This window comes from Echiichthys vipera (genome assembly GCF_963691815.1).
Source record: "Echiichthys vipera genome assembly, chromosome: 14".
Classification (NCBI taxonomy): Eukaryota; Metazoa; Chordata; class Actinopteri; order Perciformes; family Trachinidae; genus Echiichthys; species Echiichthys vipera.
In genome coordinates, this window is record NC_139839.1 from 1596501 (window position 1) to 1618230 (window position 21730).

The 21730-nt window shown below is 39.9% G+C and overlaps 1 protein-coding gene across 1 annotated transcript in view; it reads right to left on the reverse strand.

Annotated features, from left to right (window-relative positions):
- Window positions 1–21730, reverse strand: part of ncam1a (neural cell adhesion molecule 1a) — a 263654-nt gene that overhangs the window by 84954 nt on the left and 156970 nt on the right. The window contains exons 2-4 of the mRNA XM_083927354.1: window positions 6018–6092; window positions 3436–3645; window positions 1933–2076 (exon numbers count right to left, since the gene is read on the reverse strand). Coding sequence (XP_083783480.1) covers window positions 1933–2076; window positions 3436–3645; window positions 6018–6092 — 429 coding nt within the window. The remainder of the gene's footprint in view (window positions 1–1932; window positions 2077–3435; window positions 3646–6017; window positions 6093–21730) is intronic.

A 21730-nucleotide genomic window follows, 5' to 3' on the forward strand; every position in this document is an offset into this window, starting at 1 on the left:
TGAGGTAGAGCTACTCTGGACCAAAACGTTGTCAGTGCCCCCTGCTGCCTGACGCTGCCAGATGAAATCATTCCAAACCCCACTCCTGCAGCACCACTCACTTTTACAGTGCGTATTTGTAAGTTCAGCACATTTGAAACCCTCATAGTTTCTCCACGATAGAGCTGGATACCTTAGTTCTGTGTCGCTTCATAGCTCCAAAGTGTGTTTACTGGCAAAGCAACAATTGTTCAGAGCATAGGGCTCAAGAGTGGAGGAAAGGATTGTCATGCAGGACTGGTTTAAGAAGTTTCCTACGGACCTTTTTATGTTTTTATTTTGTTTTTTGCCCGCTGTGTCTGTGACTCGCCATTGGAATCCATAGCAAGGGCTGTAAATACAAACTGATTAAAGCCCTCAGTCTGGGAGCAAGCCACAAACTGTTCACAACCTCATCTCAAGCCTAAAGGCAGTGAGTATTTGATATACTCAAAAAAGATTTTCAGCAGAGTGTTCATAGTACAGTTACAATAATGAGCAAAGGCAATCCTCAGATAACAAAAGGACGACATCCAACTGTGATGCATCAAAAACACGTCTGCTATGTATGTGCTCCCAAAACCCTGATTTCTATTTCTACAGGTAAAAACTAACAGGCCTAAGGTGCCCTCAAGGGTAGAAGATCTATTTGGGAAATATAAAATATTTGTAAGCTTGTCAAAGGGGAAAACACTCAATGGCCAGAGAGAGAGAGTGTGTGGCGACGGTCGAGCGAACAAGATCGTAGAGAGCCAGCTCCGTGCAGTGAGGACAAAGCAGTGAATCAGAAGAATAAAACGGTATTTTATTATTGTTTCAGGGCAGTTAAACTGAGGGCAGGCACGCACACACACACACACACACACACACACACACACAGTCCAACTAGAGGGTGCTGCACTGTCAGATTGTGAGTGAATGCTTCATTGTCTCCGTTTGTGTGTTTTGATAACAGACACATAGCATTGTGCTTTGTGCATCAGTATCTGATGCTGAGGGGGAGGGACGTCACAAAGTAGCAGTTGGGAATCAGAGGTCTGCTCACCGTCATCATCCCAGTGAGTCCTAAGTGACCTTTAAACAAATAGCACTACCTGTGTATATACTGTATATCTATATATATAGATAGAAATATATAAAGGGATAGTGGGCTTTATATATTTATATATATATATATACACACACATACACACAGTACATTTACACTACTTGTATATTTTCTATTATTGCGCTACATGTTTGTCATTGCACTATGTCTTTCCCTTTTCTTGTATCTTCTGCACCTGCTTGCTCTTATGTTCATATTTTCACACATTATTTTGTTTTTTTGCACCGGGAATAGAGAAACACAATTTTGTTCTACTGTGTACTGTACTGTATATAAATGGATACGAAAAAAAGTCTCTCTTATCTAATCTCTCCAAGGTAGGTCTAGATTGCCTTTTTCTTTTCTTGTTAGCAGCAGCAGTGGCAGACATATATTACATTGTTAGCTCTTCTCGTGCTCTTTCACTTCTCCCTTTTTTTCTTCGGTATTTGAGATTATATCCACCTCCTGGGGAGCTCCCCCTCTATTTTGGGAATGCAACATCTATTCTGCCCTCAGACATCTTTTCTAGGGACAGCACCCACCACATCATGCTGAGAAATACATTTTCCATGTTCATGCATCATCTGTGAGGTCTAAAATCTCCCCACTGAAAATGCATGGCTTTGTTCATAGATAATGGGGTAGCAGGGGAAGGAGATGAGGAAGAGTGTGGCTAATTGATGGGTAAGTATGCTGTGGCAGACAGCACTGGCATTGATGTAAGGTGAGTTCTCCAGGGGGTCAGGGGATGAGGTGGGATGTGCAGGTTGGAGGTGAGAAAGTAGCTCGAGCATTGGAATGCATTTGCATCTGAACTGGCTCACCATCTTTGGCGAACTGGATCCTGGAGCCCTTGTGCTTCCAGATGATGGTGGGTGGTGGTGAACTGACCACATCGCAGATTATGTCCGCATCATCGCCTTCATTGAATTCTTGTGGGCTCGGAGCACTCTCGAAGGTGATCTTTTCTGTAGAGACGGGACAAACAGGTACAGTACAGTTAACATGTTTACTCATGTCTTGACTTTCAGACTGACACTTCTCAAGGTAAAAAACTCTCATTTGGCATTTATTGATTGCTTAAAATAATCTTTCAGTTGATTTGCAGTGCAACGAGGCACCTTATGCTTGAGCTTCTGCTGCTCTAATAAATGGTTTGTTGGTCTAGTTTTTATACAGTCACAGATGGTGTGGGAGGGTAGTCAAGGTCAAGACAGTTCAAAGACTTTTAGTTTGCGGTGTGAAAAAACACCCTCAGTCATTTCAGACCGGTTAAATGATTCACTCATGACCAGAGTGCAAAAGCCTTCCTCCTAATATCGCAAACTGCCAATGTTTGGCATGACTCTTTTACGGGAACAGGACTTGCTGAAGCAACACAAACAAGACATTTGTTTGTTTGTTTGTTTGTTTTTTGCTCTGAAAATGGACCCAAAAGTTAGGGTGAAAATAGGTAAAGGCTTACAAGAGCTGAACATACTAGTGATAGACCGATACATTGGCCAGCCGACATTATCGGCCGATATTTGCGTTTTTTAGGTGCATAGTTGCTGCAATAGTTTTTCCCTGGCATTATTTACAGACAAGGTTCACAGCCAGCTCCATGTTGCTGGAGACGCCTTTTTTTAAGTTCAATGAATGTTACTTTTTAAAAAAATTGAGACCGGTAACATTTTTTTATGATGTAAATTGAGGGAGCCAAAGTAGCATCCAAATATCGGCTCAAGAAAATCATCTGTATTTGTCATCGGCTAAGGCTGATGAAAAAAAAATCGGGAAGGCAAAGCCCCAAAAAAATCCATATTGGTCGATCCCTAAACATACCTGAGAAGAACATAGCCATTGTTGATGACAGAGTATAACTTAATCAATTATTTTACATTTACTGTATAACGTTTTGAGCATATACCCGCAACAATTACTAAATGCGAGTGAAATTTCGTCAAAACTAAGGCATACAGAGCAGCGAAGCGGTCCAATCCCGTCCAGAATTTACACTTATATTGTACTCAATGGTTTTTCCAAAAACGAATTGCTGCCTGGACTATGTTGACAGAGGGAAACATTGTCAGTGAACATAATGCTGAGAGGAATTACATTTCAAAATATCCGTTAAAACCAATTTGTATAATTTCTAGGAGACAGAGTCTGCGGTAATTGCTCTGTTCTTTTACTGCACAGAGGGAGTTGGTTTGTTTTCTGACTCTTTCTCCAATGTCAACTGGAGACCGTTTTCTCATAATATAAATTAAAAACAAATAATGTAGGAGGTATTACATTCCTTTCAAAATGTATTGCTTTACAGTTTAAAAAGAGGCGAGACTTACGGAAGATCTTGACTTGGACTGTGGCCTGGGCCTCCTTGTCCCCGTTCCTTGCCACACACTTGTAGATACCGGCACTGTCCACGTTGGCGTGGTAGATGGTGAGGGTCGACGTGGTTTCATCGCTACGGCTCACAAAAATGTCTGGCCTGTTGGGAAGGATCTTCTCCCCACTGGGGGCGTACCAGTCTATGTCTTTAGCATCTCCCACCACTGAAACACAAAGAATGAGATGAGAGTGAGGTTATATAGGTTTGTAATTTTGACTTAATTTAGTTATGCCTCCTGTCTGGTTAGATATTTGGATTCGATTTGCTCTCTGTATCCGTTTTAAGTGTATCATCTACACATATCAGAATTAGAAGGACGCTCGGAGAGTGCAGAGCTCTGCCAGGGCCATGCCCTATCATTGTTAACCAAAGTGAAACATTATTTGTGCATCCACCCTGTGACTTGGATCCGCTCCAAAAATTGAATGGGTTCTTCCTTGACCTATGCTGCACCCTTTTACACAGTTTCATGAGTAGTTCTTTCTGTAATCCTGCTGACAGTAAAAAACAATCTGAAACAAAAACATAATCTCCTTGGCAGGGGTTATAATGTATTCAGTTACATGCCAAATGTATTTTATTTGCTTGCATTATAATGTATCTTTGGCAGAGCTCTTTGCTTACATGCTATTCTGTGAACACACATAAACCAGACTAATGCAGGATGAAATAAAAGTTATTATTACTTCTACTAAATGGAAAAGCTGATATCTGCAACCCATAAGGAAGAATTCCCAGTCTACAGATCGCTTGGAAGCAATATTGTTAAATCAAAACAGTAGACGCCTTTTCAAGATCAGACTAAATAAGCTAAGTAAAACATAAAAACACTGGTATGAATTATTTCTGTTTGCTCAGTAGGACAGAGGATTATTCAGGAGGAGGCAACTTTCCCTGAACGAAAAATCAAACACCGATCATTCATCTTTAAAATATGAGTCTGAGCTGAGACAGTTTTCCTGAAACATAATGCCATCTCATCTCTTCGGGCACACAAACGGCCATAAATGCTTTTTTACATCCTTTTATACAGAGGACTGGAGTTAAAGCAAAAAAAGAAAATCACTTAGAACGATAAATTGTCAAAGCTTCACATTGCAACTGCACAAAGATAATGAGCTCTACTTTTTATGGTTTCCTTCTCACAGAAAGTTTTCTATGAAGTGACTGATCAACTGACTACTGTTTAGAGTCAATCATTTGCATAAAAAGGGTCAGTTCACCCAAACTAAAGGTCCTGGAAAGTGTCCTTAGATAACATTGTTAGGATTTGACACTATAAATAAAAATGAACTGGGGCATGCAAGATGGCTACTGGTGCAGGGAGAGAGGTCCTTAAAGTGAAATCCCAGCCTATAATCATCCCTTTTTGAGCAAGATTCAGTCATCGAGAAACATTTCTTTGTGTATGAACAATTAACGGAGATATCCAGGAGAGTCGCTAACAGCCAGCAGTGGACAGGACACTGGTTAGCTCAGGGCAGCACAGTGAAGGCATTAAAACCTCTTTTTTAACCACTAATACTGCTCAAAATGATATTTTGCAGCAGCCTGAGAAGAGTTCCTACACATAAAACAAAGCATCCATGGGCTCCTTCCTTTGGGATTAACTTTGTAATCGACTTAAATGGACTTTACTATGAGAGTAGCTGGTACAGGGGCCAGTAGGTAAGTCTTTAAAACACTCTTAATAAACTCTGGGTTCACTAACTACGTTGTTGGTGCTTCGTTTTATGTTTAGGGACTCTTCTTATACTGCTGCAGAGGCTTGGTCTTATTTTTAACAGTATTAGTGGTTAAAAAAGACATTTTGATGCCTTCACCGCACTGCCCCGAGCTAATTATTTCTTAGCCACTGCCGGTTGCTAGCAACTCTCTGGGATATCTAAAGAATTGCTGCTTCCCGTGTCAATAGAGTTTGGGGTAAACGTCGGTTTGTGAGTGTCAGTAACATTACACCTATTTCCATGACCCATGTATGAAGCTTGAAATATAACAACTTCTGCATTTTCCCCATTTCCTAGGTAAAGATTTCAACCCCATACCTCTTGTGGCTCCCTTCTGAACTACTGGTAGGGACAAGGAAAGGGGATTGGGATTGTGCCCATTAACTACGACCCCCTAGCTGGAATGATTTAATTCATAAATGTTCTATAATGTCAGACAGCTAACCCAGCTAATGCCAAAACCACCTGTATCTTAGACAAGCTGACAGCTACACATGTACATTGGACAGTGAAAACGCAGACAGCCAAAGACCTCTCTCTCATTATCTCTTCAGACTGCAGCCCTCTCCCACTCATTTTTTCCTGAACATGATATCAACTTTTTTCGATACTGTCTTGTCTTTTGTGTTTTGACTCTGTTTAACGCTAACTTCTGATGATTATATTCAACAAGTACACCATTGTCATTATATAAACTGACTGGCATCACTTTAATCTGTTGATCTAAATTAATACTGTCAGTATTGTTATATGAGGTGACATTTACATTAAGCCTTGTCAAATGAGGTCTGTTTGAGATCACTCTTACCTTCGCAGAGGAAAAACTTGGACTCTCCTACGCTGATCTCTCCTTGTGTTGGAGTGATTTCCACCTGGATGGCAGCTGTGCAAAGAAAAGAAAATAGAACAAGGTATACATTAGTGTCTGGTTGCAGCCAGAGGAATGGTGACAGGGGCAGAGCACAGAAAGACAGGGCTCAAAAAGCTTTGTCTGCTCAAAAGAACAACCATTTTGAGGCATACCCTCACTGAAACATTAAATTACATTTCTACGCGTACTACAGTGCAACATCTCCATGTGCAGATGGTTTAGAGTCTAGATTTTCTATTAGGACCTTGTTGAACTTGTTGGAGGTCACCCCACTCACTTGTTGAGGATATATTGTACATTGCACATGAAATTTTCTCATATTTTCAAGTGGCTCTTCACTACATGAGAACGCTTTGTTTACTCTTGAATACTTCACAAGGCTATAGTCAACTGATTTGACCACAATTAGTGGTAACTGTTGCTAAGAGCTAGCAAGCATGGCATTGGGGCCAAGGACATTATCACTATCAAACATAAGATGTATTAAAGTTGCAGTAGGTAGGTAGGTATTCGGTGATCAACCAAAGTCTCCCGACATGGCCTAGATATACGTCTTTGCAACTGGTTCTCCTTTTCCTGATATTCACCCACACTTTCAAACTGAAACCTGTGCTGTCTAAAGATGTCAGTGGTGATCAGTCCTCCCTGTCTGTTCTCATAGATCTCATTCGACTGGCCTCTCTCTGACAAGTTAATGAGGTTTAACCCATGGCTGGCTGTATTGGACTTGTGGGAAACAGTGTCAAATGCAACTAGAAAAGAGATAATAAACATACAGAAATAACCGTTCCTGTGTAGATAAATGTTGTGAGCAGAAACTCTAATATTAATAAAAAATATTGTACAGAAGGATTATGCAGTAAGGCTGGGTTTTTGTAATTCCCACGTGTTTCTGTTAATTGTTTTTTTAACCTTATGTCAATAGTACATGCCTCTGCCTTACGATTCTATAACAACAAGCTATACATTTTGCTATCAACACTCAAAAGGTGTAAGCGGCGCTGTTAATGAGTCTTTCTCCTGTGACCCTGTGAATATCAGCACCTCTGACAAAGTGAAAGCAAGTCCAAGGTTGCAGTCTGCAACTCAGCATTACACATCCGTGCATTAAAGTGAAAATGACGAAGGCACGATCAAGAAAGGTAGCAACCGTGTGGCAAATTATCTGACTATCAACAATAATTGAGTTCTCAAGACTGAAAAATAATGAGGGATTTCAAATGCAATTCTAATTATTTTGGGGGAAAGATGATCTTCAGTCCTCAGCAGCAACCTGACTGAGTCATTTCCAGGGTTCTCTCACACTCGTTTACCCTATCCCTGCTTCTCCTGGCAGATGATTTAGAAGGCATAATGCTGTAAATCAAAGAATCTCCTTTCCTTCAGGCTTTAATGCACTCCATATCTCAGCATCAGCTAAAGCTACAGTGACACAGATGAGGTAAAGAAAGTGTGCAGAGAAACAAAATGAAAACTCTTGCATATTCAAGGAAAAATGTGTTAAAATGTGTAGTCATTTCCAAAGGGAATCTCCACTTGAACCACCCGAATGTCAGAGCATGTGATGATCTGTAAATGTGACCCGGTTGAACCCTCTTCAGTGATGTGTAGCACGGAGGTGAAGCACAGGCCGCGAAGCAGAAACCCCACTGAATCATGATCTGGAGCTTGACAGTGGAAACCCGCTGAGCCTTCAGCATGTCGCCACTTCACACAATTGAGTGAGTCAGTCTCGGCCCAACTCTCACCAGGAGATTCATGGGAATGGTCTGCAGGGACTTGCCATCAAAAGACAGGTAAGAAACTTCATTAAATCATTAAAGCAGAATGAGACAGTGGTGTTTCATAATGCAATTATTTCATAGCTATAGAAAGACATTCATAGCTCAAACGAAGCAATAAAAGCAGTGGCCTTGGTTGTTCTTCTTTCCCTTGCACGCTATAATTTGAGTAGCGAATGTACGCAATGTGCTTTTTGTTTAGACGTGCTGAGTGTCACCATGTTTAGTTGTGTTGTGTTGATGTTGGGCAAACTGGAGACTCTTAGGGAAGAGCTTCCAGTGTGAGTAGGAATGATTTAGTTTCTCTCTTGTGTATACATATTAATTCTGTTATGAAACACAAATACACAGGCATGTAAGCATCACAATGTGCACAAATGATACGGGAGGTTTGGTGATGGTATAACAGTGTCGACTTTACTACACTACTCCACCACATGTACAGACCCTGCCCTCTGTCTGGATTTTCTTATTTTGATGTGTTATGGGCATTTCTAGGCAGGAGTGAATCTAACGGTTGGCTTTCACCTGCTGGCGAGCCCCGTAAACATACAACTTTGCTTGTTGTGTTTGCCAAACGTACAAATCCTACTCCTTCTGCCTTTGAACAGACGACAAATGCTGTCATTTAGCTGGTCAAGGACAGCCCAGAGTATTGATTTCTTTAAACTATTGAAGGAAAGAATAACATCTCCCTTATGGCTTACTCGAAAAGTCATACAAATATTTATTTGCAATGAAACACTGCCTCTATCACATAAATGACCTGGTCTTTGTTCCGGGCTATGCAGGCTCTGGAGACACAGAAAACCCCTGCCCACAGTGTGTTTGCTTTTACAGGCCGAAGGTACATGCAAAGAAAACAACATATCCGTTTCCTTCCCTCATCTGAGATCCCAGATACCATGCTGCAAACCCTAGCCATGCCTCCTAAGACTGGGACAACTGGCCAAACATCAACTGATCATATCTGCAACACTAAAGACAACAAAAAGGAGTTCAGGCGGTGTGGGAAAGATAGCTATTCCCAGAGCCTTTTTCTCAGTATATGTTTCTAAAGAGCCACTTGTGCGCTGACTCCTGGATGAAGTGGTTGTTGAGTCTCATGCTTCAAACAAAAGTTTAACTCTGTGTCTCTAAGAGGATATTGTGAGAAGTAAAATCAAGGTGTAAAATCAAGTGAAGCCAAGTTTGATTACAGAATAAATCTAAAACAACACTGGCTCTTCTTCACAAGCTATGTTCTTCACTTGAACAGGAAAATCCTTGGGTTGCCTTTCTGCTCATTCCATTCCTGTTTCAATAACACTCCATTATCTCTTCATACAACAGTCGACGTAACTATGTGACAAGCACATTTTGGTCTCAGAAACATTCTGGGTGCCGTTTTCAGTCCAGGTGGTATTGACCAGTCATGTTTGAGCAGAGTGTGTTTGCATGCAGGTAAAGAGTCCATGTGAAGAGTAACAGAGGTGAACGCCTTGGCCAAACTCCATCTCTGAACACATCAGCTATCTATGACAACAATTCAGCTTTGAATGTGCAAGAGATAATAACCTACTGTATATACAGGTATGGCTGGGGTATTAACCATGGCTGCAGAAGAATCTGTCTATGTCTATATTTCTGTGACTGGCTTAAATATGCTTATATTACCCATTGCCAAATAGTTGGGATATTATATTACACAGTACTTCCTCAAGGATGTTTTTCAGCAGTGAGAGGATAGGGGTTTGTTGTACCTGGGTGGTGCTCAGCAGTCTGTGTGAATATCAATAGGTCAACACTTGCACACTGCAAAACAAACTTCAGAATATGTTTTGATATCTACCGATTTATGGGGGGAGACCGAACATGGTTGTAACAGCACCACTTCCACCAAGAAGTGATGACCTGAGAGTCATGAGATCAGGTCCTAACCACTTCCTTCCTCACCCTGCAGTTGCAGTTTCATAGCTATGTAAAACATGTGCAGATTTAACATAGATGTGTAAGTATGACATTTTCTTTTCTTTATGATTACTACTGAAACTGTTAAAGTCAAAACTGTGTAACGTGTAATAATTTAGATGGCAGTCTCTTATATGGGAGGTATTTAATCTTTGCCAATTTCCAATCACAATGCTGCTCCAGCTGGTTAAACACTGAGACGAGTGGGAATGGTTGTAACAGATTTTCAAAAGTTGTGTTGCAATAAACCCCTAATGACACACATATAGATAAATATAGAGCCAATATGGAGATACACATTAATTGATTAATTATGTGACATATGGTTGGTGAAGCTGAAAACATTGCTATTTGTAGCAGACATATAAGAACATGGCTACTTTGTGTCATTATTTGAGAGCTCTAACAAAAAATCTGGGCGTTACTGGTGTTAAACAAAACACTTCAAGCATCTCCCCTACACAATGCCTCTGTGCACAATGTTTAATAGCAGTAGGTCTATGAAGCCGAGGGACTACAGGATGGTGTTAGCTAGCTAATCCTTGTCTCTTTTGTGATCTGATAAACAGTAAATTTGTTACATTCAGAGCCCATAATGCTGTGCTCGCGCTGTCATTGCTTTGTGAGTGACTGACATCCTGTCACTGTCCACTCAAAGCGGAGAGCCGGCCAGAGTGGACGACAGTTAGTTTGAGTTCAGTGGAGCGGAGCGCAGACAGCCATTCAGTTGTGTAATTACAACTTCATGATACAGCAGCCGCATTACTTTAGTGGGAAATGCTGTATTACAATACCATCTGTACACCAATGTGGATGAAACGGGTGAAACAGAGAGAGGTGGAGCGTAGATGGGTCTGATGTGGGCTGCATCAAGCCTACAGACTCCTGTGATGGCACCCACCTCTCACTCAAAGTGACACACTATTAATTATGCAGCAACGTAAGCCTCAATATAATTTAAATGGGTGAGTTGTGTAAAACCTGGCCCAAATACAGTTGTCATGAATGGGGAAATTAGTTAGAGACTCCAAAACCATCTTAGGCCAAGAAAAGTAACATTAAACATAGGGGTTTATTATATTGTCCATTGGAAACAGCTTCTAGAAACCATACAGAAACCTCCTGCGTTGGTCACCGGAGGTTGCCCCATAGTGGAGATTAAAACCTCAATATTTTGATATTTTGATCAATATTTGTAGCCACACTGTAGAAATGGCAGGATTTGGTTTATCTAGTCCAAACATGGTACTTTTGAATTCATTCTCTGGGAAAGATTAGTCCGCATGGCAGCTTTGCTTCCGATAAATGTTTGTGGACGTAAAGATTCAATCTGCCCTTTCTTTCTCAAGGGAGCACAACAGGATAGCCCACAGTTTCCACCATCAACCCTCTAAAAAAAGAAACAGACAGGTTGTTCCCTGAAACCATCAACAAAGGCAATTAGAGGCCACAGCAACACAAGACACCGGGAGTTATTCCACTGCATCCACATGGAGGATGGTATCCCACAGGGTTTAGCAGCAGTTCCTCCTCACAGGTGCTGTTTGCACTCCAATATCTCGTTACAAGCCCTATCTTCTAAAAAACACATTTATGACTCATTTGCAACAGTGAATAAATAGAGAAACAAGTCACACAGATCACGCTTTTTATCAATGTAGTACTGAGCAGGGCCATAGGCAGGATTTTTAAAATACTGAGGTTCATTGGTTCAAATCCACTCATATACACATTATCATTCTTCAAAACTTAAAGCAATACAAAATCAAAACACCTGAAATGTAGTTTAACTGGCTTAAAATAATAAAATCTACATATACGTTTAAATGAATCTAAGAGATAAAAATGAAAACAACTAAAATATTAATTTAGTTTTTCCCTCACTGACTGTGTATAAGCATTTATGGCAACAGGATCCACCGCTATTATCCTTTAAAAAACAAAGAGAGGTATGATCTTTTATAATTAACTCACATATACATTCATACATACATAGACACACAAACACACACACACACACACACACACACACACACACACACACACACACACAGTTTGCCTAACAGCTTGCCTGGGGATGGATTATTCAAGGTTTTAATTTGAAAAGTTATGAAAGAAGGTAGATGGAAGAGCACATTCAAAGCTACCCATGGTGAGCTCTGAAGCGATATTAGCTACAGTGTATTAATTTACTGATAATCCCTCCACAAGCAAATATGCCTGTGAGGTTTTTAATAACAATGACCAAAAGCACTGAGTGAAGACGTGAATGCTGGCCATTCTCCAGTGAGAGAATTATGGACTTTACAGCCTGCTACTGTAAATAGGCTTTTAGGATCTTAACCGCAGAGTTCTTTAATTCCAAATTATACAACAGTAACGCAAATATTTATGCAGGCCACTTGCACATCATTATTTTTTTTAACAGAGTTTGTAAAGCGAACAAACAAGAGTTAGTCGGTTCTATTGGGGAAAAGCTGAAGTTTTTAGGCAGCTTCATTCAATCCTGTCTTGCATCGGGAGGTTTGCATGCCTAATTGGAACCTGGCAGCCCGTGGTGACTGGCTCCATTACAAGGAGGCTACAACAGTCAGCTGTTGGTGTTTAACATGCAAGTCATGTCAGAGCAAGCACACACTATGCAGGAACAGACAGCACTGTAGGGCTGTGTAGGGCCACACTGGGATGCATACATCGCTGGCATGTATGCTTGGAAAGAAACTGTCTGAGGATCTTCTGTACAGCACAAAGACACGCAGAATCTGATGCACAATATAATATCTGAGCTTCAATTTTCTCTGCCGTGTACAATATGTGAATTTGATTATTGGATGCTATTTCTTTTGAATCCCAGTGACCTTCAAATGTCAAGATGTTAGCAATGAGAACAAAGAGCTGAAAAAGATCCGAGCACACAACAGCCACCGAATGTTACCAAGTCAACAGGGGAGGAACTTTGATTTCAAATGTGGGGGGGCACAATCAGTACAGGCACCAAACCCAAAAGAGACCAAAACAACCAAGCTTATTTTTATATATCCCCTTCATGAAATTAATGGTCGTGAAATATGTTATACAGCAAAAAGGTCCAATACGTCTGCCTGAAGAAAAAGTGCAGTCCAGTGCAGTTTTCCTCCACACCGTAAATTACGCCCTTGCCTCTCAGAGTTTTACAACTGCAAACCCATCTTTTCAAAGTCATCTTAATAACTAACAGTTTAATTAACATTGTGATTCAGACAAAACTATTAATGTTTCTTAGGGTTTAGACTTGGCTAGGTTTAGGAAAAGATTGTGGTTTGGGTTCAAGTAAGTACTGCACGTCTGTTATGTAGTTTCACTTTGACATGAGACAGGCCATAAACCACAGTCTCCCGGGTGAAAGTCTGGAGTGTGATCCAACCGACCTCCTCCCTACGCAGAGTTTGAAGCTTTTTATACTACGTCACCTGACATCAGTCAACTGAAAGCCTGGTACCTCCCATACGGACGTAAAAGTGTGCCAAAAAATGTTAAATATCAACGTCTCTGTGGTTTGCAGGCACGTACAATGCCAACATTTTTTCTAGCAACCAGGCTGAGATAAGAAAAGACAAGGCAGCAAGATTCAGGTATCCTGGCAGCAACAGCAGTGAGGATTAAGTAGTGGTGAGAGTAAGAGTCAAGAACAAACCAAGATACATGCGATTGGAAATAAAAACACCAACAGTAGAGTTGCTGCTGGCCTTAGAGATGTGCATCGGATCATCAGTGAAATAGTGAATAACTGAACATATGTTCGTTCTATCAATACATAAATGGACACTGAATCTATGAATGAATATGTTTGTGGAGTTAAGTCTTTCCATTTATTATTTCTCCGTCTCTTATGAGGTTCCTTAGCTCGCCTCAGGCAGCAAGGACAGGTAAATGAATTCTTGCGATGCAATTTTGAACGTAAAACGACTCTACTCCATCATATATGAATGTTTTGGAACATTATTACAATTATTTGACAGGTAGCAGAGATGAGGGGTAGGAAAAAATGTTACAGAGTTTCCTGACTCCATTTGAAAACCCTCAAACATATAGTTATGTTGTGTGCCTAATTTAAACTGAGTGAAGGATTTCTGCAACTACTATATAACTCGCTCTTTAAAATATGATCATTTCCTGATATTTTGCAGTCACACTCCTCTTGACATACCGGAGAGAGAGACTACATTTGCAAATGCACTATATCAAATGGTTGTAAGTGCTGCACACATTTGGTTGTCTTAAGATCTGGAAGCTCAAACTCTCATGCAAATGCAGGAACTTCTGGCATAATTAATTGGCAGCATTTAAGATTATTTAGAGTCTAGGGTTAAACCTAAGCCAGTGCAAGGTTGCCTCTCGAGCTGAATTTGAGCAGCAAGAGAAACCCGCCCCTGAGACCAGATAAAGTTAGCTCTGTAAGATCTATACTTGGAATCCGGTGGGATTTTCCAATGCAAGTATTCTCCTCACATGCCCTGTAACGAGGGGGCACTGATGCACAGCTTGAAGTTAAGGTGGGAGTATCTGGATCTCTGACTGAATCAAACCTGACTTGCAACCAACAACAATCAAAGACCTAAGATACTATTTGACACAACTCATTATTCTCATCTAATCTATGCGAATCTTTGAGCCTGGGATCTCTTTCATTTAGAGTACTCTCCTTTCAATCCTGAAACAGCATTTATGCCGAATCCTGTACCATTTAAATGGCTTAAAAGCTTTCAATTTTGCATGTTTTCTTCTTGCGAGCTGAAGCTCCAGTGAAGGGTATGTCATAGAGCAAACAGTTATGATTTGGAAGTTCTTGTCAAAGTTAGATCAGGGATTTAAACTACAGTAGCAACCAATCTTTCAAACCTCTTACCTCTGCGGTGCTGTTGACCTATAAAAATAACTGCATCATCTGGTCGGAAAAAAAAAAGCACTTTGAAGAACACATCAATTGGCTTGAAACGATATCGATTGGCAACGTGGAGTCTGACACTGAAAATGTTTAAAAGGACAAAATGGAAAAAGAATGTGTCAATCTCGTGTCAGACATGACCTCACCTGAACCCATCGGGTCCCACTGCAAAGCTTTTTTCTACCTTCTCAACACAATGTCAATCATCAAGTCCACTTGTTTTGCCTGATATCCCACACAGTATATAATAGGTTCAACAGACTCACACCACAGCTCTCACTCTAACCCCTCTCTAACCCTTGCACACTGGAAGAAGCTTCTCCACACTTCAAAAGGAGTTCTGGCAGGCATTTCCAAAACCTCCTATACATCATTTACAGCACTATATAAACACGTCACTGCAATCATGTGCGCTTGGTGCTGCCTCCCAATACATGCTGCAGCTTCTTTCTAAACCCTTTCTCTGACCTGCCAGTCTTCCACAGGAACACCTCACACTGCTCCCGGCATTTCTATAGCCCCACAGGTTTATGGTCTGTTATTACCTCTGCCAAGAGGTTATGTTATTAGTTTGTTTGTCAGCAGGATTATGGAAAAAGGACTGGTCTGATTTTAACAAAACTTGGTGAAAGGGTGTAATATGGGCCAAGGAGTGGCTCAGAATCGCAGAAGACACCAATTCTTTTTCACTTTTTGTTAACAATGTAAGATAGTTCATTGGGCCTTTGCGGAAGCAAAGAATAAGTTAAACTTAACTTTGTGTTTTTGAAAATGTTTGTTTTAAATATGTGTGACCTTCCTGATGCAATTTCTTGTATAGAAATGGGCAATGCATGGAGGCTTCAGAAAGGCGTTGTTTCACCATGAGCCTACAGAACAGCTTCAATGCTCCCTGTCAAACATTATCCAGGTTGGTGAAATTCTACTGGAAGAGTTAATGCCATTCTCCCGCCATGCAGGGTTTTAATTGGGTTGAGATCTGTTGACTATAAAGGCCATATCATACCGAATGATAAAGATTCACTCCCAACGGGACAGAATCCTTCCATCTACTGTAAGGGTTAGGGTTAGACCTCAGCCTCTGTACATAATCAAAAGTAGTATTACCTGTGGTAACCATGCCCTTTTACATTGTAAAGGGAAATTAATTTGCAGGTGAAAAGTGAATATACATAATAGCTGTTAACATCAAAACATAACTAACTTTGATACGCCTCCAATTTGTGTCGAAAAATCCAGATCAAATTGCCTTTGATCCCCGGAAGCACATCCCAATTTGTCTCCACCACTTATCATTAACCAGCTGTACCTTGAGATACTGCAAAAAGAGCTAAGCAGCATATTCCATGGGCTGTGTGTGGGTGTCAGGCCTTAATCAAATTGACATAGACATGTCAGATACTAAGCTCCTTCTCTTCACATCTTTCAGTCATTCACCACCACGGCTTTGTCAGGATTATAGTTGTTGCCATCATTCCCCCAACCCGCCACCACTTCACCTGTCATCCAAGTGCATTACAAGTGGGGAGGAGTAAATATGGAAGAATACAAGTGTGTGCTGCAGAACTCAGAGTTTCAAGTGTGTTTTTTTTTATTGACAGTGGAAAAAGTTTCAGAATTACAGTATGTTGCAACATGGGCTTCGTACAAATTCTTCACAAATTTGCCCTCCTATTGATACAAAAATGTGCTCAAAATAAACAACCCCCTGACATTTCCAAAAGCTGCTCATCTTCTGCCATTTGTAATTTGGATGTTAAACAGGGACAACACAAACAGTGAAATTTCCTTTTTTGTGACAAAACTAAATTGAGCCTCTTCGTTCTCACCTAATTACTAAACCTGGAGAGAATGCTACACAAAAGACTAAGAGGGCTGAAAAGGGCAGAAGACGACAAAAAACAGCTACAGCATGTAATCTGGCTTTGGATATATTTCACGTAAAACCAGACATTGTTAAGGGCGGAATGACTAAAGATTATAAAACACAAGGCAAAGATCTAAAGAGCTGCCAGGAGCCCATAGAATCGGCAGCCGAGGAACAAGACAGTGCTCAGAAAAATCCATGGCACTCTGCCCAGTACCTTAAGAGATGTTGTGCAAACAAAGTCTGCATTTTGTCTGAATGTTAGTAAGATGAAGGCTTTTAGACTATCCAGAATGAAGCGGTTCATTCTCTGACGAGCAAAACTGTTGTCAGTACATTCCAAGGTCAAATCTACTGTTTATTGACTTGTGATAGAGGAGGACTTACAGCAAGTGCCCCAACCCGGTGTGGTATTATTGGGCAGTCCAACTGAGGACAATGATGTTCTCTTTTTCAGTTAAATCCTCTCCTTTTTGGAGGGACAGTGGAAATTGTTCAGTCACAGTGCCTTACCCTCAGTATTTATACTCAGCAAAAGTTAAATTCTTGGTGTGGTTAGAAATATATCTCAACAAATCCCTACCTCTGTCTAACTTTAGCAAAATATGGGGTAACCAGTTTTTCCCACCAGGCAGATTAGATTCGGGTTTTATGAAGTGGACAGAAAAAGGTTTAAAGAAAATAGGGGATTTGATATTAGAACATGTCAAAATCTCTAAGTCTATTCACCCATTATCTACTTTGGAAACAGCGATGCAAAGGGACTGCTATGGAAAGGGCAGTTTCTTTTAATTATATAAACTTTTAGTTGATGTATCCTCTGACTCTTCTCTACTAAAACTGAATGCTTGGAGAAATGACGTACAAGAGGGTTTCCTTTCGGAGGGCTGGGAAGCAGCATGGGCTGAAGCACAAACACAAACTGTTAACACATGGCTATGTGACAATAGAATACTTAATGTGTATAATAGTGTTATCCTCAACCTGTGTATTAAGTAGGATGGGAGAAAGGGATCTTTTTACATTGCGTTTGTGATAGAGTGAAAGAGTTCTGGAGGGAAATTAAACAAGCTCTGGGGTTGCATTTGACCCTATGCTTTTCATTCTAGTCTAAACCCTGATTCACATCCTACACCTGAGAAATATATATTATTGCTTTCTGTCTTTTTTTCATACTTATAAAAAAGAGTTAACTTACAGCAGACTGGTAAAGCAAAGTTGGCTAATTGGACTAAAGTATTGTCAAAACTCTACCTTTAGTTTAGATTACTTCCATTCTTAAAGGTAAACAGTCACAGTCACACACTTTTAGGGCCCTCTAATACAATATTTAGAGAATCTGAGTAATGTGATGGATGTGGTGAGCGAGGTGTAAATGTAAGTGGTCCTCTGCGGCTCTTTTTAATGTGTATTCTTTCCATGGGAACGATGACTTTGAGTTTGACCTAATGTACGAATAATGAAAGTGTGGCATGAATAAGGCAACAGGGGAACCCCTTAAAAAAACTCAGAAATGCTTAATCTATTTTTATTTATTTTTTATTTTATTTTATTCTCTCTTGCCTGCAATTTTTTTTTTATTTGATTTATAAAAAACAGTGATGTGAAAAAACAGTGTTTTAAAGGTTGTCACAAAATCTAAATTTCTGACTTTGATACAACAGTGGTATAAAAAAGAAATCTTGCAGAAAAAAGTCACGCCTGATTGCATTCATGCTTTTTGTATAGCTTTGATACTTTTGATACTATCAAATACATGTGGTACTGAACATGGAGGAAAGTGTTAACGTTGGTGCAGGAGGAAAAGAGGGGATCGCAGAAATTAGGAATCATCGTCTGTGAAACAGGAAAATCCATTCACAATTACATTATAAGCTAAATGGACAAACTGACGATGCATAGCATGATGAAACTGTGTAGCTAGTGGTTAGCAAGTTGTTTTTCCAACAGTATTTCCAAGTAAATTTAACCAGGTCTGACCTGAATATATCGCAGCTTCTACCAATTAACTTCCTGCAGGCTCTGTCTGTCACAAGGTCAAATCCCCTGGTAGATTATAATTAACAGCAATACAACTGAGGCCAGGCTATAATTTGGAGAAAGAAACTGTAGACTGAAAAGAATAATCACATTTAGCATTCTAAGAAAAGTCACAACAAACTTCCTTCCTTTAACTCAAATGACTGCATGCATGCACTGCATTAGTTTTATATCCACTTGCCGATTATTGTTAATTACCTAAAACTTTATACAATAGATCCAAAGATATGTACAGACAGGAAGTCACTTTGCACAATTGTGAACCAGCCCGGCTATTCTGGTCTGTGCTGACTCTGACATTTGCTGAAAATAACTCGGCTCAGCTGCCACGGACAAAACCAAACTCTTGTGTGGTCACTGCTGGCAACTCGCTGTCTTCTTTTAAACTACAAAAAAAGTTCCTTGCATTTTAAGGACTTTCTTCTCTGCACCAGATAGAGCTAAGGGCTTTTACAATGGACCTGGTTGTATGCTTAATGACCTTGCCACAATTTAAAGCAAAGTGTTGAGCATTTCTAAAAAACAACTACAGCAAAAAAAAAAAAACTGGGACTCCTGAGAAATGATTGTATCAGGACCATTTATCAGCAGACACAAGCTTCTTAAAGTTGTAATCCTGAAGAATTAAGATAGTTGTTTCTAGCGCCCGCTTTGATGGTAAGATTTAAGTGAGGGCGGGAGTGAACCTGACTTGGTATTCAGCCACTTTTACTTGTCAGAAGTTGGAATTTCCCAATTTCTGAGTACAAGTGAACGCAGCGTATTTACAATTAGAAAGGGAATGTCTCCACAGACACACAGATTGGAATACTAAAGTACTTTAAAGTAAAGTACTTTCATTGGTGGGTCATATGATCAATCACCATTGTTTAACTCACTCTTTGATACAGTAGAAAGGAACTTAACAATTAATTCACTATTAATGGAAATCTTAGGGATTACATCTTTAAAGAAGCTGTTTCTGAATAACAAACTGGACAGAAATCACCCACTAAGGGCAAAAGTACCCAAAACTAATATAGCTTCAGGGAAAATGCTGTTGATGTAAGAAACACTTATTTGGTAAACGGGTCCTTGAAAAAGTGTTGCTTTAAATACAAAAAATGGGTTTGATATAATGCATATCTTAAATAATAAAAGATGTATTCTTATAAGATATAGTGTTGCAGGTTCAAAAATAATAATTGAAAGTGAAAACTGTCCCATGGGGTCAGTACAGCTACGTCTATAATCCCCAGCCCATACTGGAATAAAGCGAGCGCTAGTGTGAGCACATATAATTTTGCAAAAATATGTTGTACATAGTTATATTCATGTCCTGTTAAAGTTGTAAACTAATTTGTCATCATTTTAAAAAGTTTGCCTCATTGGACAAATGAGTGATTCAGTCTCATTGCACAACAGTTGGCCAGTTTAAAAGTGGAGTAGTACAGTGCAGCAGTCGATACTGACAGCACCCCTCAGAGATCACCGACCTACTGTCGCTTCCATGTGCAGTACATGGGAGAGGTGCCCACGTTTGTTATATGGACACTTGTATGAATAAATATGACCAACATTAGCTTAGACTAAACATTTTTTTCTTTGCCCCTAATAATATCACTGAAGGACTTCCATTTCTTTGCTAGAAAAAAAGGTATTTGAGTTTGACATCCAGTAAGCAAACTCAAGAGTGTATATGAAAACATATCTAGTGAGGCAATGAGTGTGATTCAGTCTCCATTTCCCATCCAAGTTTTGTTTTGGTTATAAGTTCATTATCTTTCATGTATTCTCTCTGCATGCTCAAAGGCCATTGGGAGTGGAATTGCCAGTCTGCACCCTAATTAACTAATGGGGCCAAAAGGGCCAAACTGCTGCACCCATTCTCTTTCTTTCTTTGACCCTAAGGTGGCCCTGCATCTCGCCAGGCTAGTAATCATTGCAGAGCTACAGAATACTCACTAGCATACTAATAAAAAAGAACGAATATACCACACACAGCAGTACACAGTTCAGATAATCAAAACAATATCAATAGCTCCACTTGTTCCTTTTTACAGTTAGTATTTTCACAAGAATATTTCTACGCTTAAGCAGAAACACAATCAGTGCAACTGAGATGGCATCTTATCTGATCACATTCTATTTAGCTTATAATGAATCAGGAACTCACTTCACTTACAGTACATCTTCTGTTTTCACAAATGGAGGAACTCTGAATGAATCCCAAACCAATCCAGTACATGGAAAACTTGTTAGGACATAGTGAACCCTCTGCATTGCTTGGGGCTCAAAGGTTGTACTCTTTACACCAGATGTTGACCTTGAATACAAGTTGAACAGTATAAATGCAAACCTTTAATAAATGATACATAAATAAGTAAAATAAAAAATAAATACCCGTGCTGAGCTTGTGATGTAGTTCACAAACGTGGGATTGCCTACATTTTATTTACCACTATGTTGTTATATTGTTATTTACTTAATCAGCTCATATTCATTTAAATCATTGCCATTCATTGTTTAAGTTAAATTCATAGACAAGGCCAGATTAACACTTAAGGCCATTGCAGTTAATCTAATGACCCCAAACTGTAACACAGTGAACTTGAAGCATTGGACCCCTGAGAGTCTGGGGCTGCAGGACAGGTGCCTAGGTCATAACACAGCCTTGCTCCTAACCCAGATACTAGTAAATATTATGGATCTTAAATTAGTTTTCATCACATTGCATTTTGATGTCGATTAATTGATGCTTCATTCCTTGATTTCTAGACTGTATGGGGCAGAAGAACGTAATCAAACAGAGATGTAGTAAACTTGCTGTCCACCTTGCCAATGTAGGTTCAATATTCACTTTCTCTTTAGCTCTACACAAGCAAAACATGTTAAAAGAGGGCTAAAATACAAGCTCCTGAGGAGAATTGCAGACCATTACCACTATGATAGGTATCTCAGTGAGCATACTGTGTAACCCATAGTGTAATAGCGCAACATTCTATGTGGTAACCTTGGTGTCCTCCATATGAGCGTGGTAGATAAATGATGATCCACAACAGATTTTTATTCAAAACTTCTTACTGGCTCACACAAAGCTTTCCTTGTA